Source organism: Microcaecilia unicolor, chromosome 3 (genome assembly GCF_901765095.1).
Source record: "Microcaecilia unicolor chromosome 3, aMicUni1.1, whole genome shotgun sequence".
Classification (NCBI taxonomy): Eukaryota; Metazoa; Chordata; class Amphibia; order Gymnophiona; family Siphonopidae; genus Microcaecilia; species Microcaecilia unicolor.
The window spans coordinates 326215969-326237893 of record NC_044033.1 but is presented as its reverse complement, the minus strand read 5'-3'; the positions used below and the strand labels follow the sequence as shown (position 1 = coordinate 326237893).

At 47.8% G+C, this 21925-nt stretch overlaps 1 protein-coding gene across 2 annotated transcripts in view; it reads left to right on the top strand.

The window, feature by feature from the left end:
• The window catches only part of TIAM2 (T cell lymphoma invasion and metastasis 2), a 312305-nt gene that overhangs the window by 261935 nt on the left and 28445 nt on the right, over positions 1-21925 (top strand). For both annotated transcript variants that reach the window (XM_030198390.1, XM_030198391.1), the window contains 2 exons: positions 14384-14563; positions 21153-21271. In XM_030198390.1, the coding sequence (XP_030054250.1) occupies positions 14384-14563; positions 21153-21271 (299 nt within the window). The remainder of the gene's footprint in view (positions 1-14383; positions 14564-21152; positions 21272-21925) is intronic.

Genomic DNA, 21925 nt, shown 5'->3' with positions numbered 1-21925 from the left:
ATAGGCCTTGCAAACTACTGTTACAAGCTATATATCTAATAGCCCTGCATTCTGTCTGTACATTAGTAAACAGCAAACTTGTCTTGTTAGTAAACAGTAAAACTGGATAAGGCACAAATGTCCAGTGCAGTAATAAGGTGTGGCCAAACAGCCAAAAGCAGAGGTAGAGTGCATAAGTAAAAGTCCATCAGTAGGCACAAAACATGAGGTTGTCCTGTTGCTCAGTAGTATTCAGGTAGTACCGACGTTCCACTCCTTCATTCCCCCCTTTTGATACTTGAACATCCATTCTGGTGGAGAGTATCACCTCCATGAACCCTGAAAAGGAAAGAAAGGACAAGGATAGTTAGCGAGGGAGGCAACAAGCGAGCCCTAAGCCCTTGCGCAGCCGTTGGTTGCTTCGCCGGGGTTGAGACGGAGGGCCCCTAGTGGAATCCCCCCCCCTTTGTAGCCGGTCTTTTGCTGGCACAAGGGTGATGGCCCATTGAGTGACTCAGGGGGTTCAAAGTGCACATCAGCCACAAGGTGCTTCATCGTCAGCTTCATCAGACTGGGGAATGGGGGAGTACATCTGGAGAGCCATAAGTTGGGCAGCAGCACGGCGGTCAGCGATGCTTTCCATGGTGGAGCGGAGACACCTGAAAACTAAGGGGAGAGACAAAGGTATTATTAGGCAAGACAGCAAGAACAGGCCACCCATGAGGAGGCCTTGCAGGCTCCCGGAGGTTGGGAGCCAGCTGGTGAGGGAGGAAGTCCAATCCCACGCACTGTTCCAGGTCTGGACGGGGACGTGGGCTAGTTTGACCATCCGGTCAGTTATCTCCCTGATGACATGGCTCTGGTCATCAATCTGTAAGCAGCAATTACTGAGGTTAAACTTGCCACACACCCCGCCCTCCTGGGCTAAGAGGTAGTCAAGAGCCAAGCGATTTTGGTAGACGGCGGTAATGAGCTTAGTGTTCTGTCGAGCTAGGATATTGAGGGCCAGGGCAGAATCGTTAGTGAGGATTTCGAGTACGGCCTGTAGGCGAATAATGCGATTCAGCATGTAGATAGGGGTGCGGTACCCGTAGGTACCATCTTCAGCCCATGTGGCCGGTCCATAGTAGTGAATGATACGTTCAGGCGGCCACTCGTTGTCCTTCCAGTCTCCAATCTGGACTTTGGGCTTGATGATTGGGAAAGACCGTTTTCGTCGGGTAGGGTTATCAGGCCCCTTTTCCACGTATAGGGGGATTCCCAAAGTTTCGCCGACTTGTATGGGCAGAAGGAAAAAACTAGGTCGGACCGTGCCCAAGAGGCAGGTACCGTACCAGCGGGTCGGGAGTTGTTCATAGGCCCTGCGTCCGCAGATATAGTAGTAGCCCGCCGGGGCTACCCACTTGAGGGAGGCGTTCCCTCCGTATGTCCATGTCGTGTTCAAGGTGGGTTCTGTCCAGATAGGCTCCGGGGCGGGCAGGTTGTCCGTTTGCCACCAGGTCGTCCGGCTGCCATTATACTGAAGAACCCCCGTACAAGCAGAGTCTCCCACTGGTACAGAGTAACGCTTCGATGGCGCTCGACTAGCGCAGAGGGTACCTATGATATTTGTTCTCAGGGCCCATTCGTACGGCTTCGGCCGTTGGGGAAAGGTAATGTTAGTGGTGTTGAGTGCATCCCATGTGTGTTGTCGGATCTCTCTCACCTCCCAGGGCCATTGTTCACCCATGTCGGTGCCTCCACAGACGAAACAGTTGGCAATTCCGAGGGAGAGGGCGATGTTTTCAGCCAAATTGAGGAACATATTTCGGGCTTCTGGGGAAATGGGGAATTTAGTCTCGGTCTGCTCAGCACGAGCAATTTCATCAAATACGTCTTGGTAGCCGACAACAGTAGTCTGGTAGTGCGTAGGAGGCTTCGTTTCGAGACTCTGATATATGGTAATATATGTCAACGGATCCATTCCTCCGCCGTCAATGCCGAGGCCCCACGTTCCTCTCCAGGGCATGTCGTGTCCTCGGATGGGCCAGTCTAGGGACACATAGTTACCAGAACCTCGACGAAATTCGCCCAGGCCGGCGCATCCGGCATATCCTCCTCCCGTATAAGCACATACTCGGGCCCAGCCCGAGGCTCGAGTGTCGCCGGCGCATGGGAGCCACACCCACGGGGAGCAGCATCTCATGTCTGGACTGAAGGGGCAGACATACTTGTGGTCCTTAACGTATGCCTCTCGCCAACTCTGGCTACCACACTTGCGAGACCAAGGGTGCTTGTCCATGGCGGCACAGACGTCGAAGGTGAGGGTTGCTACAGTTTGGATGCCACCGACAAGGATACGAGTAGAATTAATGTAATACAGAATGCCATCTCCCTCGACTCCCGGAGGTCCGGCCACATACGCAGGGAGTCCTACGCTGAGGGTGACATTGTAGTATCTTGGTTTGGTAGGGCTGTGGCAGATAGTGAGATTTCCTTGGAGGCATCTGTGGAACTGTTGGAGGCCATTCGGAGTGATGAGGGCACAAGTCGGGAGAAACTGGGGCTGCGTCTGGTGAATGAGGGTAGTGACTAGGTGATATCCTCCCTCTATACGGTGGCGCACGAGGCGCAAACATTCAGTGCAATTCAGGCTCAGGGTGGCAGGATGATAGCTCGGAACTGCACACAGGAGAAGGAAGATGGTCAGCATTATATATGTGGTGGGAGGTATCCGAGCTTTTGCAGCAAGAAGATAATGAGGCCCACGATGAAGGCTGCGATAAAGAGAGAGCCAAAAACGCAGTGGGTCCAGAAACTGAGTTCCTGTTGCTGGGCAGGCATGAATCTGGTGGTTCACGTCTTTCTTAGAGTCAGCCGTAATGGAGCGTCAGGATGTTGGTGCGCAGTCCAACGCTTCAGGGTGCTGCTAGTGGGAGCAGCAGGCTTCAATCGGGTCCAATGTATCCACACTGGGCTTCCTGCAATTTTAACAGCGGTGGAGGTCGTTAGGAGAACAAGGGAGGGCCCCTTCCATTTTGGCTTTAGGCAGTCAGATTCATCCCACTCTTTTACCCAGACCTCGTCTCCCACCCTGAACCTGTGCGTAGGATTGGTGAGGACCAAGGGAGCTACTCTTTCAGTGTACTGCTGGATGTCTTGCACTACCTGGTGTAAGGCTCTCATCTGTTTCACTAAGGAACTCTCACCCTGTATCTGCAAGGAGTCGGGAAAGGAGGGTAGTGGTGGTGGCCTAGCATACATCATCTCGTAGGGAGTAAGGCCGGTAGCCTTGGGGGTACACCTAAGATGCAGCAAGGCCAGTGGAAGCAGGTCGGGCCACTTGGCTTTTGCTTCTTGGCATAGCTTGGCTAGCTGGTTCTTCAGGGATCGGTTAGCCCTCTCCACTACTCCACTGCTTTGGGGTCTCCAGGCACAGTGCAACTTCCAATCGAGACCCAGCCTTGTACTGAGTTGTTGTGTTACTTCACTAGCGAAGGCGGGGCCGTTGTCAGAGTTTATTTGCTTGGGGAGGCCGTATCTGGGTAGGATTTGATGAAGCAGTAGGGAAGTAACTTCTTTAGCCATTTCCGTTCTAGTAGGCTGGGCTTCAATCCATCCGGTGTAGGTACACACGGCGACGAGGATAGCTTTGTAGCCGCGCGCCGGGGGCATGTGTGTGAAGTCAATCTGGCACACGTGGAAAGGGCTGGTGCCTCGGAGAACATGTCCTGGCATAGGGCCGGGCCCCGTTCGAGGGTTGTTCCGGGCACAAGTCGCGCATCGGCTGGAAGCGTTTTTGGTCCACAGGGATAGTTTGTTGATGTAGTAGGTCTTCTCAAGTAGGCGCCCCAGGGCGTCCCTTCCCAGGTGGGTGCGGTCGTGAGCCTCCTTGGCCACCGTCCAGGCCAAGGCTTCGGGTATCCATATGCGCCCATCCTGTAGTATCCACCAGCCATTGCGTGACTGTAGACCCTCTTGTTGGGCCCATTCCGTTTCCTGGGGGGGTGTAAATAGGGGTCTCCGTAGGGAGCTGGACGACGAGTACGGGGTCAGGAGGGTGAGAGGAGTAGGGGAGCTGACTTGCCCTTTTTGCAGCGTCGTCTGCCCGCTGATTTCCCCGGGCGATAGGGTCCGTTCTTCCAGTGTGGGCCCTGCAGTGCATCACAGCCACCTTCTTCGGCTTCCATACCGACTCGAGTAATTGGCAGATCTCAGCGGCATTTGCAAGTCCTTTCCCTTCAGCTGTCAGAAATCCCCTCTCCTTGTACAAGGCTCCGTGCACCTGGAGGGTGAGGAAAGCGTATTTGGAGTCGGTGTAAATGTTGACAACTTTTCCTTCAGCCCACAGGAGGGCTCTGGTGAGGGCGATTAGCTCCGCTTTCTGGGCTGATGTTCCGGGTGTCAGAGCCATAGCCTCGATCACATGGTCCTCAGATACCACCGCATAGCCAGCTCTTCGAATTCCCTCTATCACCTGGCTGCTTCCATCGGTAAAAAGGGTGATGCCCCCTTGCCAGGGTTGATCCTTCAGGTCAGGTCTGCTCGAGTGCACAGTGGCCATTTATCTCTTCACAGTCGTGGAGTGGTGGTTCAGGGGCCGGAAGGAGGGTGGCAGGATTGAGGTTGGTCGTGTCCAGGATCCGCACCTCCGGATTTTCGCACAGGAGGGCTTGGTATTTGACCAATCGGGAGTTGGTCATCCATCTGGGTCCGTGGCTCTCGAGTAGGCCGCGGATGGTGTGGGGTGTGGTCACAAAAAGTGTTTGGCCGAATGTGAGTTTATTGGCCTCGTGTATCAGGAGACAAGCAGCCGCAATGCTTCGTAGGCAGCCCGGCCATCCTCGTGCCACGTTGTCCATGCTCTTGGAGAGGTATGCTACAGGGCGTTGCCAGGTACCGACCAGTTGGGTGAGGACTCCAAGTGCCAATCCCTTCTTTTCGTCGATGAACAAGTGGAACGGCTTAGTCACATCTGGCAGTCCGAGCGCTGGTGGAGCCGCAAGGGCATCCTTAAGGTCCTGAAGGGCTTTCAGTTCGCTTTTCTCCCACTGGAGATCCTGGCCCTCGAGTTCAGGCCCCTTCAGCTTGGCATACAAACTGTGGGTCAGGATAGCAAAATTGATGATCCAAATGCGGCAATATCCAGCGGCTCCGAGGAGTGCCCGTAATTCCTTCTTGTTTGCAGGAGTGGGTTGGTTGCGAATAGCTTGGGTTCGGGGGATACCGAGCCTTCGGGTTCCTTCTCGGAGGCGAAACCCCAGATACTCGACTTCGATCTCGCATATCTGCGCCTTCTTGCGACTGGCCCGGTACCCCTGGGCTTCCAGGGTCTTCAAGAGGTAGAGTGTAGCTTCAGCACATTCGGTGTACGTTTCACGGGCCACCAACAGGTCATCCACGTATTGGACGACCGGCCCATACTCGTCCTGATACGTCTTCAGGTCCTGGGCGAGTTGGTCGCCGAAGAGGGTAGGCGAGTTCTTGAACCCCTGGGGAAGACGGGTCCATGTATATTGCTGCTTGGTTCCCGTCTGCAAGTCTTCCCACGTGAAGGCAAACAACTTTTGGCTGTCAACAGCAAGAGGGATGGAGAAGAAGGCGTCCTTCAAATCAATGACACTGTACCACTTGGTCTGAGATGGCACTTGGGCTAGGATGGAGTATGGATTTGGTACGAGGGCAACTATGTCGGCTACCTGGTTGTTGACTTTCCTCAGGTCCTGGACGGGTCTGTACTCGGATGTTCCTGGTTTCTTAACGGGCAACAATGGGGTGTTCCATGCGGATCTGATTGGTTTAAGGACTCCCTGTTGAAGGAGTTTCTGTAGATGTGTATGCATACTATGCCGGGCTGCATAGGGGATGTGGTATTGTCCTTGGTTGACAACTTGAGCATTTGGTTTGAGCTCAATCCAGATGGGGATAGCGTTAACGGCCAGCCCGCCGGGGTTCAATTCTGCCCATACATCAGGCATTTCATCCATTATGGCTCGCCTCTGCTGGGCGAAAGGGGTGTTCTGGTCGTAACGGCAGTCGCCGGGTCCTACAGTTGGGGGAACGTGTAGTCTCCATTCTTCTCTTACTGGACAGATAAGTGTCACTGGCCGATCTTCAAAGCGAGCTTCCACTTCACCCGTAGTCTTGAACTTCAAGGTGGCCTGGAGCTTACAGAGTAGGTCTCGACCAATCAAGGGGACCGGGCATCCAGGGATGTGTATGAACTGATGGGACACCATCGTCCCTCCGATCTGGACTTGGCGCTCTTTGAGGAGGGGGGCCGCAAGGGATTTCCCGGAGGCTCCCACAATTGGTATAGTTTCTTTCGTGGCTGGGGCTATGGCAGTGGTGATAACAGATCGCTGGGCCCCCGTGTCTAGTAAGGCCTTCATAGATTCTGTCCCCACCCGAATTTCCACCAGAGGGTCAGTGGGGACTCTGCCCTCCCGGTTTCTTCATGCTGTGCTGTCTCGGGTAGCGTCCACAGCCATCTGCCATTCCCTCCGGTCATCCCGTCCTCTCTCTCTCTCTTCGGCCCCTTCCACGGCCTCGCCTAGGGGCCCCCGTGCGGTCGCCGGTCTCCTCCTCTCTCTGCCGGTCCCATGATTCCTCTTCTCTCGGGTTGTCCCGTATCTCCTCTGGACAATCAGCCCACCAGTGTCCTTCTTGTCGGCAATTTGCACACTGGTTACGCCCTATGGGGGACCGCGTTCCTCTTGTTCTCCTGCCCCTCCCCTTTGGTCTAGACCTCATTCGTTCTTCCAGCACCGTGGCCAACACATCTGCCTTCTCCCGCATCCGTCTGGTCGATTCCTTCCGGGCCTCCACCTTCTCCTCCTGGTCGCGATATCCGAATACGCGATCAGCTATAGCTTTCAGTTGGCTTAGGCTCATCCCTTCGAACCCCTCCGTTCTCTGTAGCTTTCTTCGTATATCCGGTGCTGACTGGCTAACAAAACTCATAACCACGGTTGGGAGGTTCTTAGGGTCTTCGGGATTTATCGGGCTGTGCCTTCTGAATGCTTCCATAAGTCGTTCAAGGAAGTCCCCTGGACTCTCGTCCTTTTGTTGGACTACACTGTGGATTTTTCCCATGTTGGTAACCTTCTGCTTCCCCTTCTTTAAGGCGGCCAGGTACGCCTGCTGGTATCGGCGGATAAAGGTTTGGCCTTCGGCGGTTCGGTAGTCCCACGTAGGGGCAGCGATGGGCGCCTCCGTTTCTATTAGGTTCTATAAATTGGCATGGGCCGGATTCGCATCCCGGATGGCTTGCTCCATATTTTGTTGTAAAAGGCGGCGTTCTTCAGAGGTCAGGATGTGGGCGCTCAACTGCCTAAGGTCTGCCCAAGTTGGATTATAGCTGTATATAATGCCTTCCACCAGCTCTATCAGCTGCTCGGGTTTCTGGTCGTAGGACGGCCCATGGAATTTCCAGTTATACAAATCGGCACTTGAGAAGGGAACGTGGCTATAAACTGTTGATTCGATGGGCTGGCCCCCCCCTTCCGCCGGGTTAGGGGTATAGGTGGTGGACTGTCGAACTGGGAATAAGTGGGAGGTTCCCCCTTTTCGGTTGGACGGAAGGGCCTGGGCCTGTTGCGGACTCGATTGGGGGAACCGAGTAATGTTCTTCACAACCCGTTTACTCTTCCGTGTGGTTGCGAGGCCAGGTGACTCAGGTGAGGCTGGGCGGGATGTCTCCCCGGCATCCGACTCTGACCCGGAAGTCTCGGCGTCAGCGGGGCCTTCTGCTAGGCCCGTAAGGTCAGGGTACATAGGAGCATAGGGCGGCGGCGCAATGTCGTCTTCGTATGCCTCCGCCGTAGCAAGTATCGGGGCTTTTGGAGGCTTCTTCTCGGCCGAACCCTGAACTTTCCCTGCGGTTTTCTTTGGGGGTTTTTTTCTAGAAAGTGTGTTGGTGGTACTGGGCGTAGTTCCTGCCTTGACTCTGGTAGCAGGGGGCGTGGTCTCAGTGGCTTCAGTGCTAGGGGCGGTAGGCCGTATGGGGGCGGTCCCTGCGGCCTTCGGGACGGCAGCGGTTGCCGAGCTTTGGAGAGCGAAGGCATGGGTCGGCAGGGTTCTAAGTTTGGTTTTCCGGCCTTTTCTCTGCTTTACCAACATAAGGGCGGCCTTTTCTACCTTCCGTTGGGCCCAAGCCGGCGGATCCCGGACTACATCCAACCACGCTTCTATGTATGGAATGTCCTCGGGACAGCCTGGGTTTCCCTCAATTATAACAATATTCATGACCGCCGCCACTTTTTCATACTCGAATGACCCTTCCGGGGGCCATCCAGCAATTCCTAGCCCTGGCCACATAAATTGACATCTCTGTATCATCCCGGCCCTGCTACATTTATCTAGGTCGAACACTTCGCTAAAGTGTTCCGTCATTAAATCTAACGGTGAGGACCCACCCCCGCCCATCCTAACCTGAGTGCCAAAGGACAGGTGACGGACAAAAGGGGGAAAGGGGAGGTGGAGGAGTAAGGGGTCTCGTTCCACCAGACACAGAAGGGTCAACACTCGGCCTGACCAGGACGCGGTCGCCCGGCCTGGAACTGCAAGCCCATTCACACACTTTCATACGCCACAAGAAACCCTCCCTTTCGCCGCTCGGTTTCGTCGTCGGAGCCTAGTGAGTTTCGGGACCTAGTCGGATACCAATAGTCCGTATTAGTCACTGGCTAAAAGAGGGTGATCACGCCTCTTCTTCGGTCCTTACTGGGCCGGTCACTACGTAGAGTATACTCGCCTGTCCGCCGGGGTCGCAGGCTGCGCCGTCGTACGCTTCTCTCTGAAATGGAAAAAGGTGCCTTGTCGGAACCACACAGCCCCCTCTACAGTCAGGCGGAGTGGATCGGCCCTCCTCCGGGAGATGGACGCTGAAATCAGCGGTGGCCACTCACCACCTTCTCAGGTGGGGGTCGATGACCCGATCCGACCGCAGTGGGGGAGGGGAAGAATATAATCCGATTCCCCTTTCTACTTCTGTCCCATCTGGGTCGCCAATGAAACAGGTGGGAAATCAGGAGACGAAAGGCAAATTTTGGTTCCAAACAAGGCAACTTTATTGCTAGCAAGTGAACAGCACCGAGTAGCCTCGGGACACTGTGTGTCATAAATCATCTGACGCTTACATTTATACTTCCCTACTGGGCCTGCGCATTTGGCCCCTTACACGTCATACCTGTCATGCGCAGTAAACATTTGTAGTTCTTACAGTACAAAATTGTAGTCCCAGTACGTACACACGTCATAACACTGAAATGATACTGGCAAGAAAAACGAAACTTAGCAGCTTATTCTGTACACACACAATGCTCCTTTCTAGCACAGGAGATAAGGTGCGGCTCAGGAATGCAGGGGGGGGTGTCAGCACCCTCCAAGGTCGCCTATTCAGATGGCGTTGCTACGTGCAAGCTGGTCTTGTATAGGCCTTGCAAACTACTGTTACAAGCTATATATCTAATAGCCCTGCATTCTGTCTGTACATTAGTAAACAGCAAACTTGTCTTGTTAGTAAACAGTAAAACTGGATAAGGCACAAATGTCCAGTGCAGTAATAAGGTGTGGCCAAACAGCCAAAAGCAGAGGTAGAGTGCATAAGTAAAAGTCCATCAGTAGGCACAAAACATGAGGTTGTCCTGTTGCTCAGTAGTATTCAGGTAGTACCGGCGTTCCACTCCTTCAGTAGGAAGAAGGAGTATCCTGAGTAAATAGGAAGGGATTTCTTTGCTTAAGGGGATATCTGTGAAGTCTGAGGAATAAAGGTCACAGATGAGAGAGATGTGGAAAAGCTTGAGAGTGTTAAATTTACAGAAGTATTAGTTGTAGTTTCCTGGGAAAAGGGAAGAAAATCCTACTCATTTAAAACGCTTTTACTCTACGTGGAGGCACATGGCGCTATATATAGCTCGGGGGGGGGGGGGTGACAGGTCAGCTCCTGTAAATCTGTGCCTTATATGCAGCTCTCTCTTTCCCTCCTTCCCATTGGAATTCCTGTGCATACTCCCCTCCCACCACATCCCATATAAGAATAGCCACACTGGGTCAGACCAAGGATCCATCTAGCCCAGTATCCTGCTTCCAGCAGTGGCCAATCCAGGTCACAAGTACCAGATAGAAACCCAAATAGTAGCAACATTCCATGCTACTAATCCCAGGGCAAGCAGTGGTTTCCCCATATCCATCTCACTAGCAGACTATGGACTTTTCCTCCAGGAACTTGTCCAAATCTTTTTTAAACCCAGGTACCACTGGGTTTAAACCACTGTTACCACATCCTCCGGCAACAAGTTCCAGAGTTTAACTATTCGTTGTGTGAAAAATATTTATGAAATATTTTGTTTAGAGAAGGTAGAACTTTAAGTGCTGCTTCTTTATTTATTGGAGATTTTTTTTCCCCAGTTTTTGAGGAAGGGAGAGAGCTGCATACCTGTGTGTGTGCAGGAAGAGCAGCACAGGAATAGGAGGAGAGGAGCAGAGGGCAAGTTTTGGAGTGAAAGAGCTGTCTGGAAAGGGGGCTGATGGGTTGGATGGGGGTTGGACTGGAAAGGGGCTGATACCTTGGGTGGGGGGAGGGTAGTTGGTGAGGCAGAGGCTGATGCCTGGGATAGGAGATGTTGCTTTAGGTGGAGGGGAATGGCTGACCGGGAGGGAACTGATGTGGGTGGACATGCAGGTGGGAGGTGTGCCCATTTGAGTGGGGGTGACACCAGTGGGGAGTACCAAAGCAAATGTTGTCTCAGGGTATCACAATCCTTTGAGCTGGCCAGGGGTGGACTGACCATTGGAGCAATAGGGCAGTGCCCGAGGGCCCACAGAAGTAGGGGGCCCAATCTCCATTAGCTTTCATCTAATTTAATCACTTTTGATAGGTGTTTAGGGGCTCATGGCTTTTATTGCCCGAGGGCCCAGAACACTGTTGGTCTGCCCCTGGAGTTGGCCCTATCTTCAGTGGAAAAATGGTGATAATTTGTTTTAATACCAATACAATTTTTAAAGCATCTCCTGATATTAAGAACATGTAAACATTTATTTCATAGCACAGAATGTAATGTCCGATTTATTAGCTTATTACATCAGGTGATTTCCTGCTTTTCGTTTTGGTTGTGTTTGTTTTTTGTTTTTTTTTTAATATGCAGGTTAACTTTTTGTGCATGATTTTATTTTAACATGCATTATAACTCCTGCTTTATTGCATGAGATCATTTTTTTTGTTTTTAAAATAAACTAGCAAAGGCTAACCCTCAGCCTAGTGGTTAGTGCAGTGGACTTTGATCCTGAGGAACTGAGTTCGATTCCCACTGCAGCTCCTTGTGACTCTGGGCAAGTCACTTAACCCTCCATTGCCCCTGGTACAAAATAAGTACCTGACTATATGTAAACTGCTTTGAATGCAGTTGCAAAAACCTCAGAAAGGCAGTATATCAAGTCCCATTTCCCTTTCCCTATTTGAGAGTCTACATGGAATGTTAATGTTGCTATTCCACTAGCAACATTCCATGTAGAATCCTGCCCTTGCAGATCAGCAACGCGGCCGCACAGGCTTCTGTTTCTGAGAGTCTGACGTCGTGCAGGACGTCAGACTCACAGAAACAGAAGCCTGCGCAGCCGCGTTGCTGATCTGCAAGAACAGGATTCTGCATGGCATGTTGCTAGTGGAGGAGTAGCCTAGTGGTTAGTGCAGCGGACTCTGATCCTGGGGAACTGAGATCAATTCCCACTGCAGCTCCTTGTGACTCTGGGCAAGTCACTTAACCCTCCATTGCCCCTGGTACAAAATAAGTACCTGACTATATGTAAACCGCTTTGAATGCAGTTGCAAAAACCTCAGAAAGGCAGTATATCAAGTCCCATTTCCCTTTCCCTATTTGAGAGTCTACATGGAATGTTAATGTTGCTATTCCACTAGCAACATTCCATGTAGAATCCTGCCCTTGCGGATCAGCAACGCGGCCGCACAGGCTTCTGTTTCTGAGAGTCTGACGTCGTGCAGGACGTCAGACTCACAGAAACAGAAGCCTGCGCAGCTGCGTTGCTGATCTGCAAGGACAGGATTCTACATGGCATGTTGCTAGTGGAGGAGTAGCCTAGTGGTTAGTGCAGCGGACTCTGATCCTGGGGAACTGAGATCAATTCCCACTGCAGCTCCTTGTGACTCTGGGCAAGTCACTTAACCCTCCATTGCCCCTGGTACAAAATAAGTACCTGACTATATGTAAACTGCTTTGAATGCAGTTGCAAAAACCTCAGAAAGGCAGTATATCAAGTCCCATTTCCCTTTCGCCTTTCTATTTATATATTAATGGGAGGAAATAGGTTTGGAGCATGAAAATAGAGTTCTAGTGTTTTGATACTTGAGTAACACAAATTGTTTCCATTTATATTGCATTATACAGTAATTCTGAAGTTATCTGCATTAAACAGATGGAATTGTCAGCTCATTAGTAAGCCATTAGTGCTAGATCTAAGTGAAATGGCTGAAGTTGAGAATTGGACAGAAAACTTAGGGCTCTGTTTACTCAGGTGCTCTAGCCTTACGCTAGAGTCAACCATATGTTTCTACGGGCAACTAAGCTTTTAGCACATGCTAATCAGCGCATGCTAAAAATGCTAGCGCACCCTTAGCACAGCTTAGTAAACGGGGCCCCTCATGTGAAATCAGGGACTTTTTTTTTTTGTAATATGCTGCTGTGACTTTGGGCTAAAAAGCATTTTTAATTAAAAAAAATGCAACAAATATGTAGAGAACTTGTGCTTACGAAGTATTTTGAGAATTTCTGCTGGGCAGCCTGTAATCTTGAAAGCTGTCAACAGTTCTATTTCATGCTATTCATCATAGCTAAAACTTATCTGACCATTTAAATCTGCAGTCCTGTAACTATTCACTGTGGGTGCCCTGTCTGCCCCTCTCAGGCATAGTGGACCACCCTGGTTGTGCATGGCCCTTTGTCTTTGTACAAGGAGTTGGGAGCCTTGCAACCTTTCAAAGACTTAATGAGACGCTTCTCCCTGCCTTTGAATGCTTAGGAGCTTTGACTGACCAGATGTGAACTTCCAGGGAGCATGGCTGGGTGAAGGTGATTATTCCCAATCAGGGGAATGTTCAGGCAGAATTCTGTCCCTATGAGAGCTTCTTCAGGTCTCTTTCTATTTCTTTTTGGCTAGTGTCTATTTCAGTAGACAAGAGAATGTAGCAATGGATGGTGCTCATCTATTTGTGATAAAAGGAAAATGATCAGTGAAAACACAAATATTTATTTTTGTACCCCGCACTTTCCCACTCATGGCAGGCTCAATGCGACTTACATGGGGCAATGGAGGGTTAAGTGACTTGCCCAGAGTCACAAGGAGCTGCCTGTGCCTGAAGTGGGAATCGAACTCAGTTCCTCAGTTCCCCAGGACAAAAGTCCACCACCCTAACCACTAGGCCACTCCTCCACAAATATGGTTGACCACCTCCTTTTTTATGCTTCTGAACGTTTTCAGAGTATAATACAAAAGTCAACTTTGACGTATTCTAACATTTATTCTCCTTTTACAAAAATATCAAATCTGCATGAACTGAGAAGTGTTTGTATGGTTTGGCTTGATGCGGTTTCTTGTTCTGCTTTGTTGTTGCTGTCTCTTTAGGATATTGATTTCCAGGGCTTCCATCTGTTGAGCTACAGATTAGCATTTTTTTGGAAGTAGTTTCAGTAATACCGGAATGGTATGCACAACTGTGAACAGGAGAGTTTTTTGAAAGATGAATAACTGGAAGATTTATATTTAAAAGAACTTGTGAGGTTGGCCAGGGAGCCACCAATTCATAAGTGTGTCTTTAACGCTGCAACACTAGTATGGAGAGCTTTGCCCATTTTAAATTTCTAAATCGCCAAAGTTATCTATTTTAAATTGGGCTTTGTTCAGGGTTGGCATTCCATTATCCGTTCGGTGGTGAAAAGTATGCATTTATCGGCAAACATAAAAGTGCCAGAATTAGCTTTAAACAAACAAACAAAAAAAAAATATATATATATAAAACTTTAAAGGGATAACTTAACTATGCCACTTATGCATTTCAACTCTCTGAAAATCTTGATAATTGTAAATGTATATCCCTTTAAAGTTATGGGGTCTACAGGCTTCTGAAAAATGACCTCTGAGATCTTATTAAATTCAACAGAAGCTTTAAACTTCAACAGCAAAGACTACAAGCTTTGACCCAGCTTTTAATATGAACCATTTATAGGATCAGTGGCACACAAAACTGTGTAACTGTGCCAGATAGTTCCATGGTTGAGTCTGCATTCCGCAATACCCATTCATCAAAGACTTCATTTTTGGTGATTAGGATGTATTCTATTTCTTCATGACTTGCCCTGATGTAACGGTGATGCACCTGGTCTTCCTTTCTCTTTTATTTTTTTTTCTGTAGCTAAAACGGACAGAGCCTTCAAGGCATTTTTGGATGCCCGAAACCCAACAAAGCAGCATTCGTCTACTCTAGAATCTTACCTGATTAAGCCTGTTCAAAGAGTGCTAAAATACCCTCTGCTGCTGAAGGAGCTGGTATCCCTGACAGATCCTGAAAGTGAGGAACACTATCACCTGACAGGTATGTGTGTGTATTTATTTATTCCAAACTTGGCAAAGCGGTTTACATACTAATGTTGCAGGAATTACCACTATTGTTAGCAGAATCTGTGGTACTTCAGGAGTCAAACACCACACACCAGAATGAGAGAGGAATCTTCTTTATTTGCCAGCAAACAAAGTAGGACATCAGCGCTAGACCTCTCCTTATCTTCAGCTCTCTGTGTCTTGTGTCTCTCGTCTCAGCTCCTTCTCTTCTAACGTAAGCTGCTTCTATTCTCCTTTATATAGGGTCCTAAACCCTTCTAGCCCCCCTTTCTCACCAGATGGTAAGGAATAGATTGATTACCCTGTCTTGAACTAATTATCTCTATACATTTACTCAAAATATCAGTTACATAGGTTTCAGACTGACCTATGACCTGGGGCCTCTCAAACTAGACAATGTGGTACCTATCTCCTGCATTTTATTATTATTAAATTCTCAGATTCTAACCGGGCTCTGGCATTCATTAAGGGGCCAATCTTACTTAATGGCACACAGACATGGTTTGTTATTACTTTCAGAAGACCAGTCCTACACTTAGCTATAATCCATCAAGGAGAAGACTTGACTTTCCCTGACCTCTTTCACCTTCTAGCTTCATACACAGAACTAGCTAGGACTGTGGATAATTCAAACCAGATGATGACCTCTTAAACTGCAGACAAATCTCACTTGAAAAGTCAGACAAAGATGTAACACTGAATTGAAAAGATATTCTACATAGAAATAGAACTTATTAATTAAACAGAATAAAACATATTTTAAAATAAGCAAAAATCAGAATTCCTTATAAGACAAAATCTAACTTATCTAGAATTATTTAAATCTACTCTATCTCCTTCGAAACAGCGTTCAGTCTAATCTTTTAAACTGCCTGCTTGCTAATCAATGGCATCCAGATGTGGTAAATAATACCTATGATCCAGCCTTAACAATCCATCACTCAAAAAGGGACAAAGAAAGTTTCATTTCTCTCTGACCTTTCTAACCTCTAGTCTAGCAAAAGCTAGACATTTGAGTAATTAAAACCAGATGGCATTCTACCACTTTACAGGACTGAACCAAACTTAAACAGAATTAGCAAAGTAATATGATTTCTCTGCCCAGGCTGCCTCACTAATAATAGAAAAACTACATTAAAAAAATTAGGAAAGAAATTCACTCGCACAAAAGTAGTTATAAGCAACTAACACAAACCTTCTGAGACAGTGGCGTCAGACTGAGCTGGAGCAGCACAACAAGTCAAGTAACATAAGCCTGTTCAAATAACCAAGGAATATTCAAACATGAATTGGTTTTCTGTAATCTAATTTGATGACTTGTCTACACTGTTTGTGGTGGTCAGTGGGATAGAGGTGCTGCATGTCTACCTCCTTTTCCAGTCCTCCTGGTATGACTGGCTTGAACTGCATAATCTCTGCATTTACTGGTGGGGTCAGCCATCTTGGTGCTTCCCTTGTTCCGGTCGAGGTTCTGCCACACACTTAGGTGCCTGCAAATCTATGGGATGTCACAGGTCTGTGACTGGATTTAGGAGTGACCCGAACTGGACTTGTGTTCTGTATGACAGTGTCTCTAATGCCCCCTCTCCACCCACTTTGCCAATCAGGGGACACAACAGAGAGGGGCAATTTTTGCATCCTGGCTCCCTCGCAACCTGTGTGGCTGCACCACTTGCGCTTTGTATCATTCTTGATGGCCTAATTTCTAGAGATTTTCTCCATTTTCTGGTGGTAATTTTATAAAGCTTTTTCCATGCATGAATTGCATGAGGTTGAACACATGTAAAAAGTGGGTGCATCAAAAGACTGAGCCTGTTTTTACACAATCTGTGTGTAGATGTGTCTGCGGACTCAATTTGGGTGGCGCTCAGGCAGAGTTGTCTGAACTTTATTATAAAATAGTGTACCCACATGTTTCACCTCCATTTCAGCAGAGTCTTTTGAAGACGGTCTCCTTGGTGGATTTCTGTGGGGCATTCTCTGCTTCACTAACTAACTTTCCTTTGTGGGCATCTGGTTGGCATTCTTAACTCTTTCACATCTCCTCTCTAGACTCCCTAAATACTGATATCATCTCGAAAATCTCTCTCTCATCTTTGGGCAGGAAGGGATAGGTGGAAACAAACCTCCTTCCAACACAAAACCCCTTAAGCAAAACTACAAGCAAAAATAAATTACATGGCAAACAGTTAAGAGTAGTATTCATGCATAAAATGCTACTTAAAATTATCTCACACAAAAGCATGCTTGATGGCAACAACTTGCTTACTTTTTACCCAACTCAGGTGTAGGCCTTTTTGAGCTAGATCTTGGGCAGTGTGCAGGGAGAATCATGATGTTCTTTGTCCAGTACTCCAGAGATGGTGCAAATGTATGCAGGTTTATTATAGCCATGATTTTGGCCACTTTTGTGAGGTGATCCTATAAAGACACATAGGTGCGTATAAGGCCCATTTTGCATAGATCATTGAAGAAGGAATTGGAATGTCCAGGTCAGGGTGTTCAGAATTCCATTTATATTTTACAAAAAGCTCTTCCAACAAGGACCCTTTTGTAAAATATGTAGGATTATACCTGCACAAAAGTGAAAGAGCAGTTTTGAAAGGCTTTATGTGAAAAGAAAACAGCAACATGCTGCAGCTTCTGTGTGTAAGTGCTGACAGTTATACTTGGAAGTGGCTATTTTGCAATCCCCATAAGTCTCCACACTTACACATATATCCCCCAGATCTCAGAAAACCGCACAAACTGTATAAGTGGTAGCCATTAATGCTGGAAGCTGTCAAAGTATATTTTTTAAACTGAAATAATAAACAGACATGCCTTAGTGCATGTCTCTGAGCCAGGGGCGTATCTGAACTGCAGCGGTAGGGGGGGGCCAGGGCCAGAGTGAGGGGGCACATTATAGCCCCCCCCCCCCCCCGCCGCCGCCGCCGCCGCCATTGCCGATCCCCCTCCCCCCAGCCGCTGCCATTGCCAATCTCCCCCCCGCCGTTGCTGTCGCCTACCTTCGCTGGCGGGGGACCCCAACCCCCGCCAGCCGAGGTCCGCGTCCTCCTGCCGCTGCCGGCTGCCTGTAAAAGAATTCCGTCAGCTGGCGGGGGACCCCCAACCCCCGCCAGCCAAGCCAAGGTCCTTTCATTTCTTCCAGAACTTCCAGTAAAGCTGGCGCCGAAAGTTTCTTCTGAGTCTGACGTCGCTGCACGTTGTACGTGCAGGACGTCAGACTCAGAAACAGAATGAGCTTCATTCTGTTTCTGAGTCTGACGTCCTGCACGTACAACGTGCAGCGACGTCAGACTCAGAAGAAACTTTCGGCGCCAGTTTTAGTGGAAGAAATGAAAGGACCTCGGCTTGGCTGGCGGGGGTTGGGGGTCCCCCGCCAGCTGACTGAATTCTTTTACAGGCAGCCAGCAGCGGATCCCAGCCATCTCCATTTATAAATAGTGGCTTTCTGAAAATGCTGTTTACACATGTAGCCTGTCTACCTATGTGAATGTCACTGTTTACAACTTGAGATGTTCTTATAACCTCCTCTGTGCCTTTATAAAATAAGATTAAAATAACTGCCTGCTTTTGCTTCTCAGCCTAGACAGCCTGTTGTGAAATTGGTATCATAGAGCATACACACATTTTTACCCCACCTTTGGAGCAGGTGAGAATTTGTGCCCTGCTGAGACTCATTGGGGCTTTTGTTTTCACAAAGCATATAGACGTTCATATGTTGCCTTTATAAAATAGACACTTTTTTGAACATTTTTAGGTAGCCTGTCTTGAAATCACTGTCACCCCCTACATGCCTATAGGAAAAATATTTGTAAGTCAGACTTTGGTACACACATGCAGATGAGTTAGCTACTAACCAATGATGGTATTTGAAAAGAAACTTTTAGCGGACTGAAGACAGAAAAGCTGTAGTGTAACCAGGAATGCTTTCCAACAATCATAGAAGGTGGTGGTGGTGGGGCTTGTGGTGGACAAGTGTGTGGGAAGGTAAGGAGTATGGATCGTGTGAATTTGGTTTTGTCAGAGACGTTCCTGAGCACCCTCTGAGATTCACAGCCAAGAGGTAAACAATATAAGCAAAAAAATAACATAATATATGGAAGATGTAACTGACAAGGGAGAAAATAGTCTCAAAAAGTCAACATTTGTCAATAAAAGATGATGGAAGACAGGATTTTAAATCCAGGTACAATAGGAGGTGGCCATTTTCTAGAGCCATAAACTATCCAAGTCACTGAAAGCCAGAGGAAAGAAAAATGTTTTAAGCCCTGCCTTATATTTCAAGAAGGCATTTTCTGACTTTAGATAAAGTGGAATAGGGTTTCAGAAAAAGGGAGCCAAATGGGGGAAAGACAGTACCGGGGGAGGGGGATCTCAAAGTATATGGTTAAAGGCAATGAGGTTGTCAACAGGTTCTCCCTGAGTAAGAAGAGCAGGCAGACGCTGATTAGGAATAAAAGGTTGGGTAGGTACTCAGGAATGCTCTGTGGGTTAATAAGGCTCTTAAATTGAATTCTTAAAGAGACTGGGAACCAGTATTCAACCAGCAAAGGAGGTGTCATAGTTATATGTATAAACCGTGTAAAGAACCTTGATTGCAGCTGATTTCAAGGAGAGAGTTTATGACCATTATAGATTATATTGCACTAAGCAGTCCAAATTAAGATGAGTGTATGAGTTAGCACTTGAAGATATTTGGGTTCCAGAAATGATCTTGTGGAACAAATGTGCCTCATTGTTAGAACTGCAGATTAAGAAGCAGGGAAGCCCAAGTTCAAATGCTGCGTCTCTCACCAACGCTTCTTGTAGCTTTGAGCAAATCACACCCTCCATTACCCCAGATACAACTTAGATTCTAAGGCCACTTATACAGGGGCCGCCCGAGAGACTGGGCAGGACCCGGGGCTGGGCCCTCCTGAATTCAAATCATAGCGCCTTACCTCGACTTTGCTCCGTGTGAAAGAAACCCAGCAGCGGCAGTCTGCAGATCACCTCCCTTCGGCCCTTATGCAAGTTATGTCAGACAAGGGCGGGACACAGGGAGGGAAGGCCCAAAGGGAGGCGATCTGCAGACTGCCGCTGCTGGGTTTCTTTCACATGGAGCGAGGTCGAGGTGAGGCGCTATGATTTGAATTCAGGGGGCCCGGCCCGGTGGTGGGCGGAGGGGGGCGGGTAGAAGGGACTGCAGCGCCGGGCCCCCTTGGAGGCCCAGTTCCGGGGAATTTTGTTCCCCCTGCCCCCCCCCCCCTCTCGGCAGCCCTGGTACCTGCTTGTAACGCACCTAGGGGCCCTTTTACAAAGGTATGTGCTGGTTTCAATTTTACCACAAGCCCTTTTCCTGGCACATTGCTAAACAGCCCCTTTTCCCAGACCAAAAAGATGCGCCCACACTACCGCAGGCCACTTTTTGCCGTGTCTTAGTAAAAGGACCCCCACGAGCTCAAATTTGGAAAAGGTGAAACTGCATCTTAGATCTGAATCCAAACATACACAGTCTGCCCTTAAATTATAATTAACAAATCCAGAAGAAACTAATATAGCTGAAATGCTTTTCCTTCATGATTTTCTTTATATGTAATTATTACTCTACATTTTTAATATCAAATAAGAATTCTGCATCACAAGAATGAGTGCATACCACCAAAACTAGAATGTGGAAGCCACAAGCCATCATAAATCCTGGAGCCAATTAACAGGAAAGCAGAAAGTTAGATTTGACTACTGCTAATCATTTCTGTAGCGCTACTAGACATACGCAACGCTGTACACATTATGGGCCAGATTCTATATAAGGCGCCTAAAAGAAATCTGCACGTTAAACATTTCCACCTAAGTGTATTCTACAAGCGGCGCTTAGATTTAAGCACGGTATATAGAATACGCTTAGTTGATATCCCAGCACCTAAAACTATGGGCCTCCATTTACACAAACGAAAATGTGGTGTAAATCCCTACGTGTAGATTTACACGCACTGGGCCATTTTCTATAACTACGCATGTATACTTGGGAATGCTCATTTCCGCACCCTTAGCCATGCCCCTGTTTGAATTGTGCGCATTAGAATTTAGGTGCATTACAGAATGCGCTTAGCGAGTTTTGTGTGCGTAAATTCTAATTATTGCCAATTAGTTCTCATTATTGCTTAAGTGCTGTTAATGCTGATTAGCTTGTTAAGCCAATTAAGTTGCGTGCACTGTTACAGAATACGCCTGGATATCGGCGCGGATTTCTAGACACGCTATATGGGCAATGGAGGGTTAAGGAGATGCAATGGAAATCGAACCCAGGTTGCCAGGATTAAAGCCCACTGCACTAACTGTTAGGCCACTCCTCCACTCCATAACCTGTGCATGAATGTTTCACAGCTTTTCACAGGACTGGAAGCTCCTGTAAATGTGAAAACTAGCAAGCAAGTAGCCTTAGTATTCTTTTGAAACCACCCTGTTGCCAGAATGCCTGTCTTTTGTCACTCCTGCCCCAGTGGACAGAGGTTTTAAAGGGGAGGGAATCCCTTAGTAAAGCTACTAAATGACTGATTTATTTTTAAATACCCTAGAAGCACAGAAAGCTATGGAAAAGGTAGCCAGTCACATCAATGAGATGCAGAAGATCTATGAAGAATATGGTACAGTCTTTGACCAACTGGTGGCAGAGCAGAGTGGAACAGAGAAAGAGGTAAAAAAAAGAAAGTTACTTAGTCACCAATCATGATGAGCTCCCCCCCCCCCCCCCCCCCCCAACCCTTCTTTTCCCATCTTTTTTCTTTTACTGCCCATGATTTAATGGTTTTTTTCTGCAGTAATCTTGGTTTCAGAAGTTAACCTTGGTCATCTAGAAAGGCATGTGCTACCTTTTTTCAAAACCTGGAGAAAACTCTCCGAATATTCAAATATAGGCATTTGTTTAATTTTGTCTGACTTATTCTTATGTTTCGGCTCTTTGAACTCCAGGTTTTTATGGTGCCAGGGATTAAATAGTTGAATATGTTGGCTGTTTTATGTGACAAATATTGCAAAGTGTTAATAAAACTATATAGCACCGTTGATCTGAAATGTTTAGGAAAGAGAATGTTCTGATTAATGAGAATTTTCTGTTTAAAATATTGAATAAGGAAGATTTATCCCAATTAGCATATAAATTCAACTAACTTGAATTTGGGTAATCAAAGAATTTTCCAGATCACAAATCACAGCACAGGGATCATTTTTTTTTAAATGGATAACTTCCAACTCATAGAACTTCAAATAAACATTGCTGTACTGTTCTAACAAGTATTTCACAGCTGTGAACACATTTTTTAAGAGCTGGATTTTTGTGTTTTAACATGAC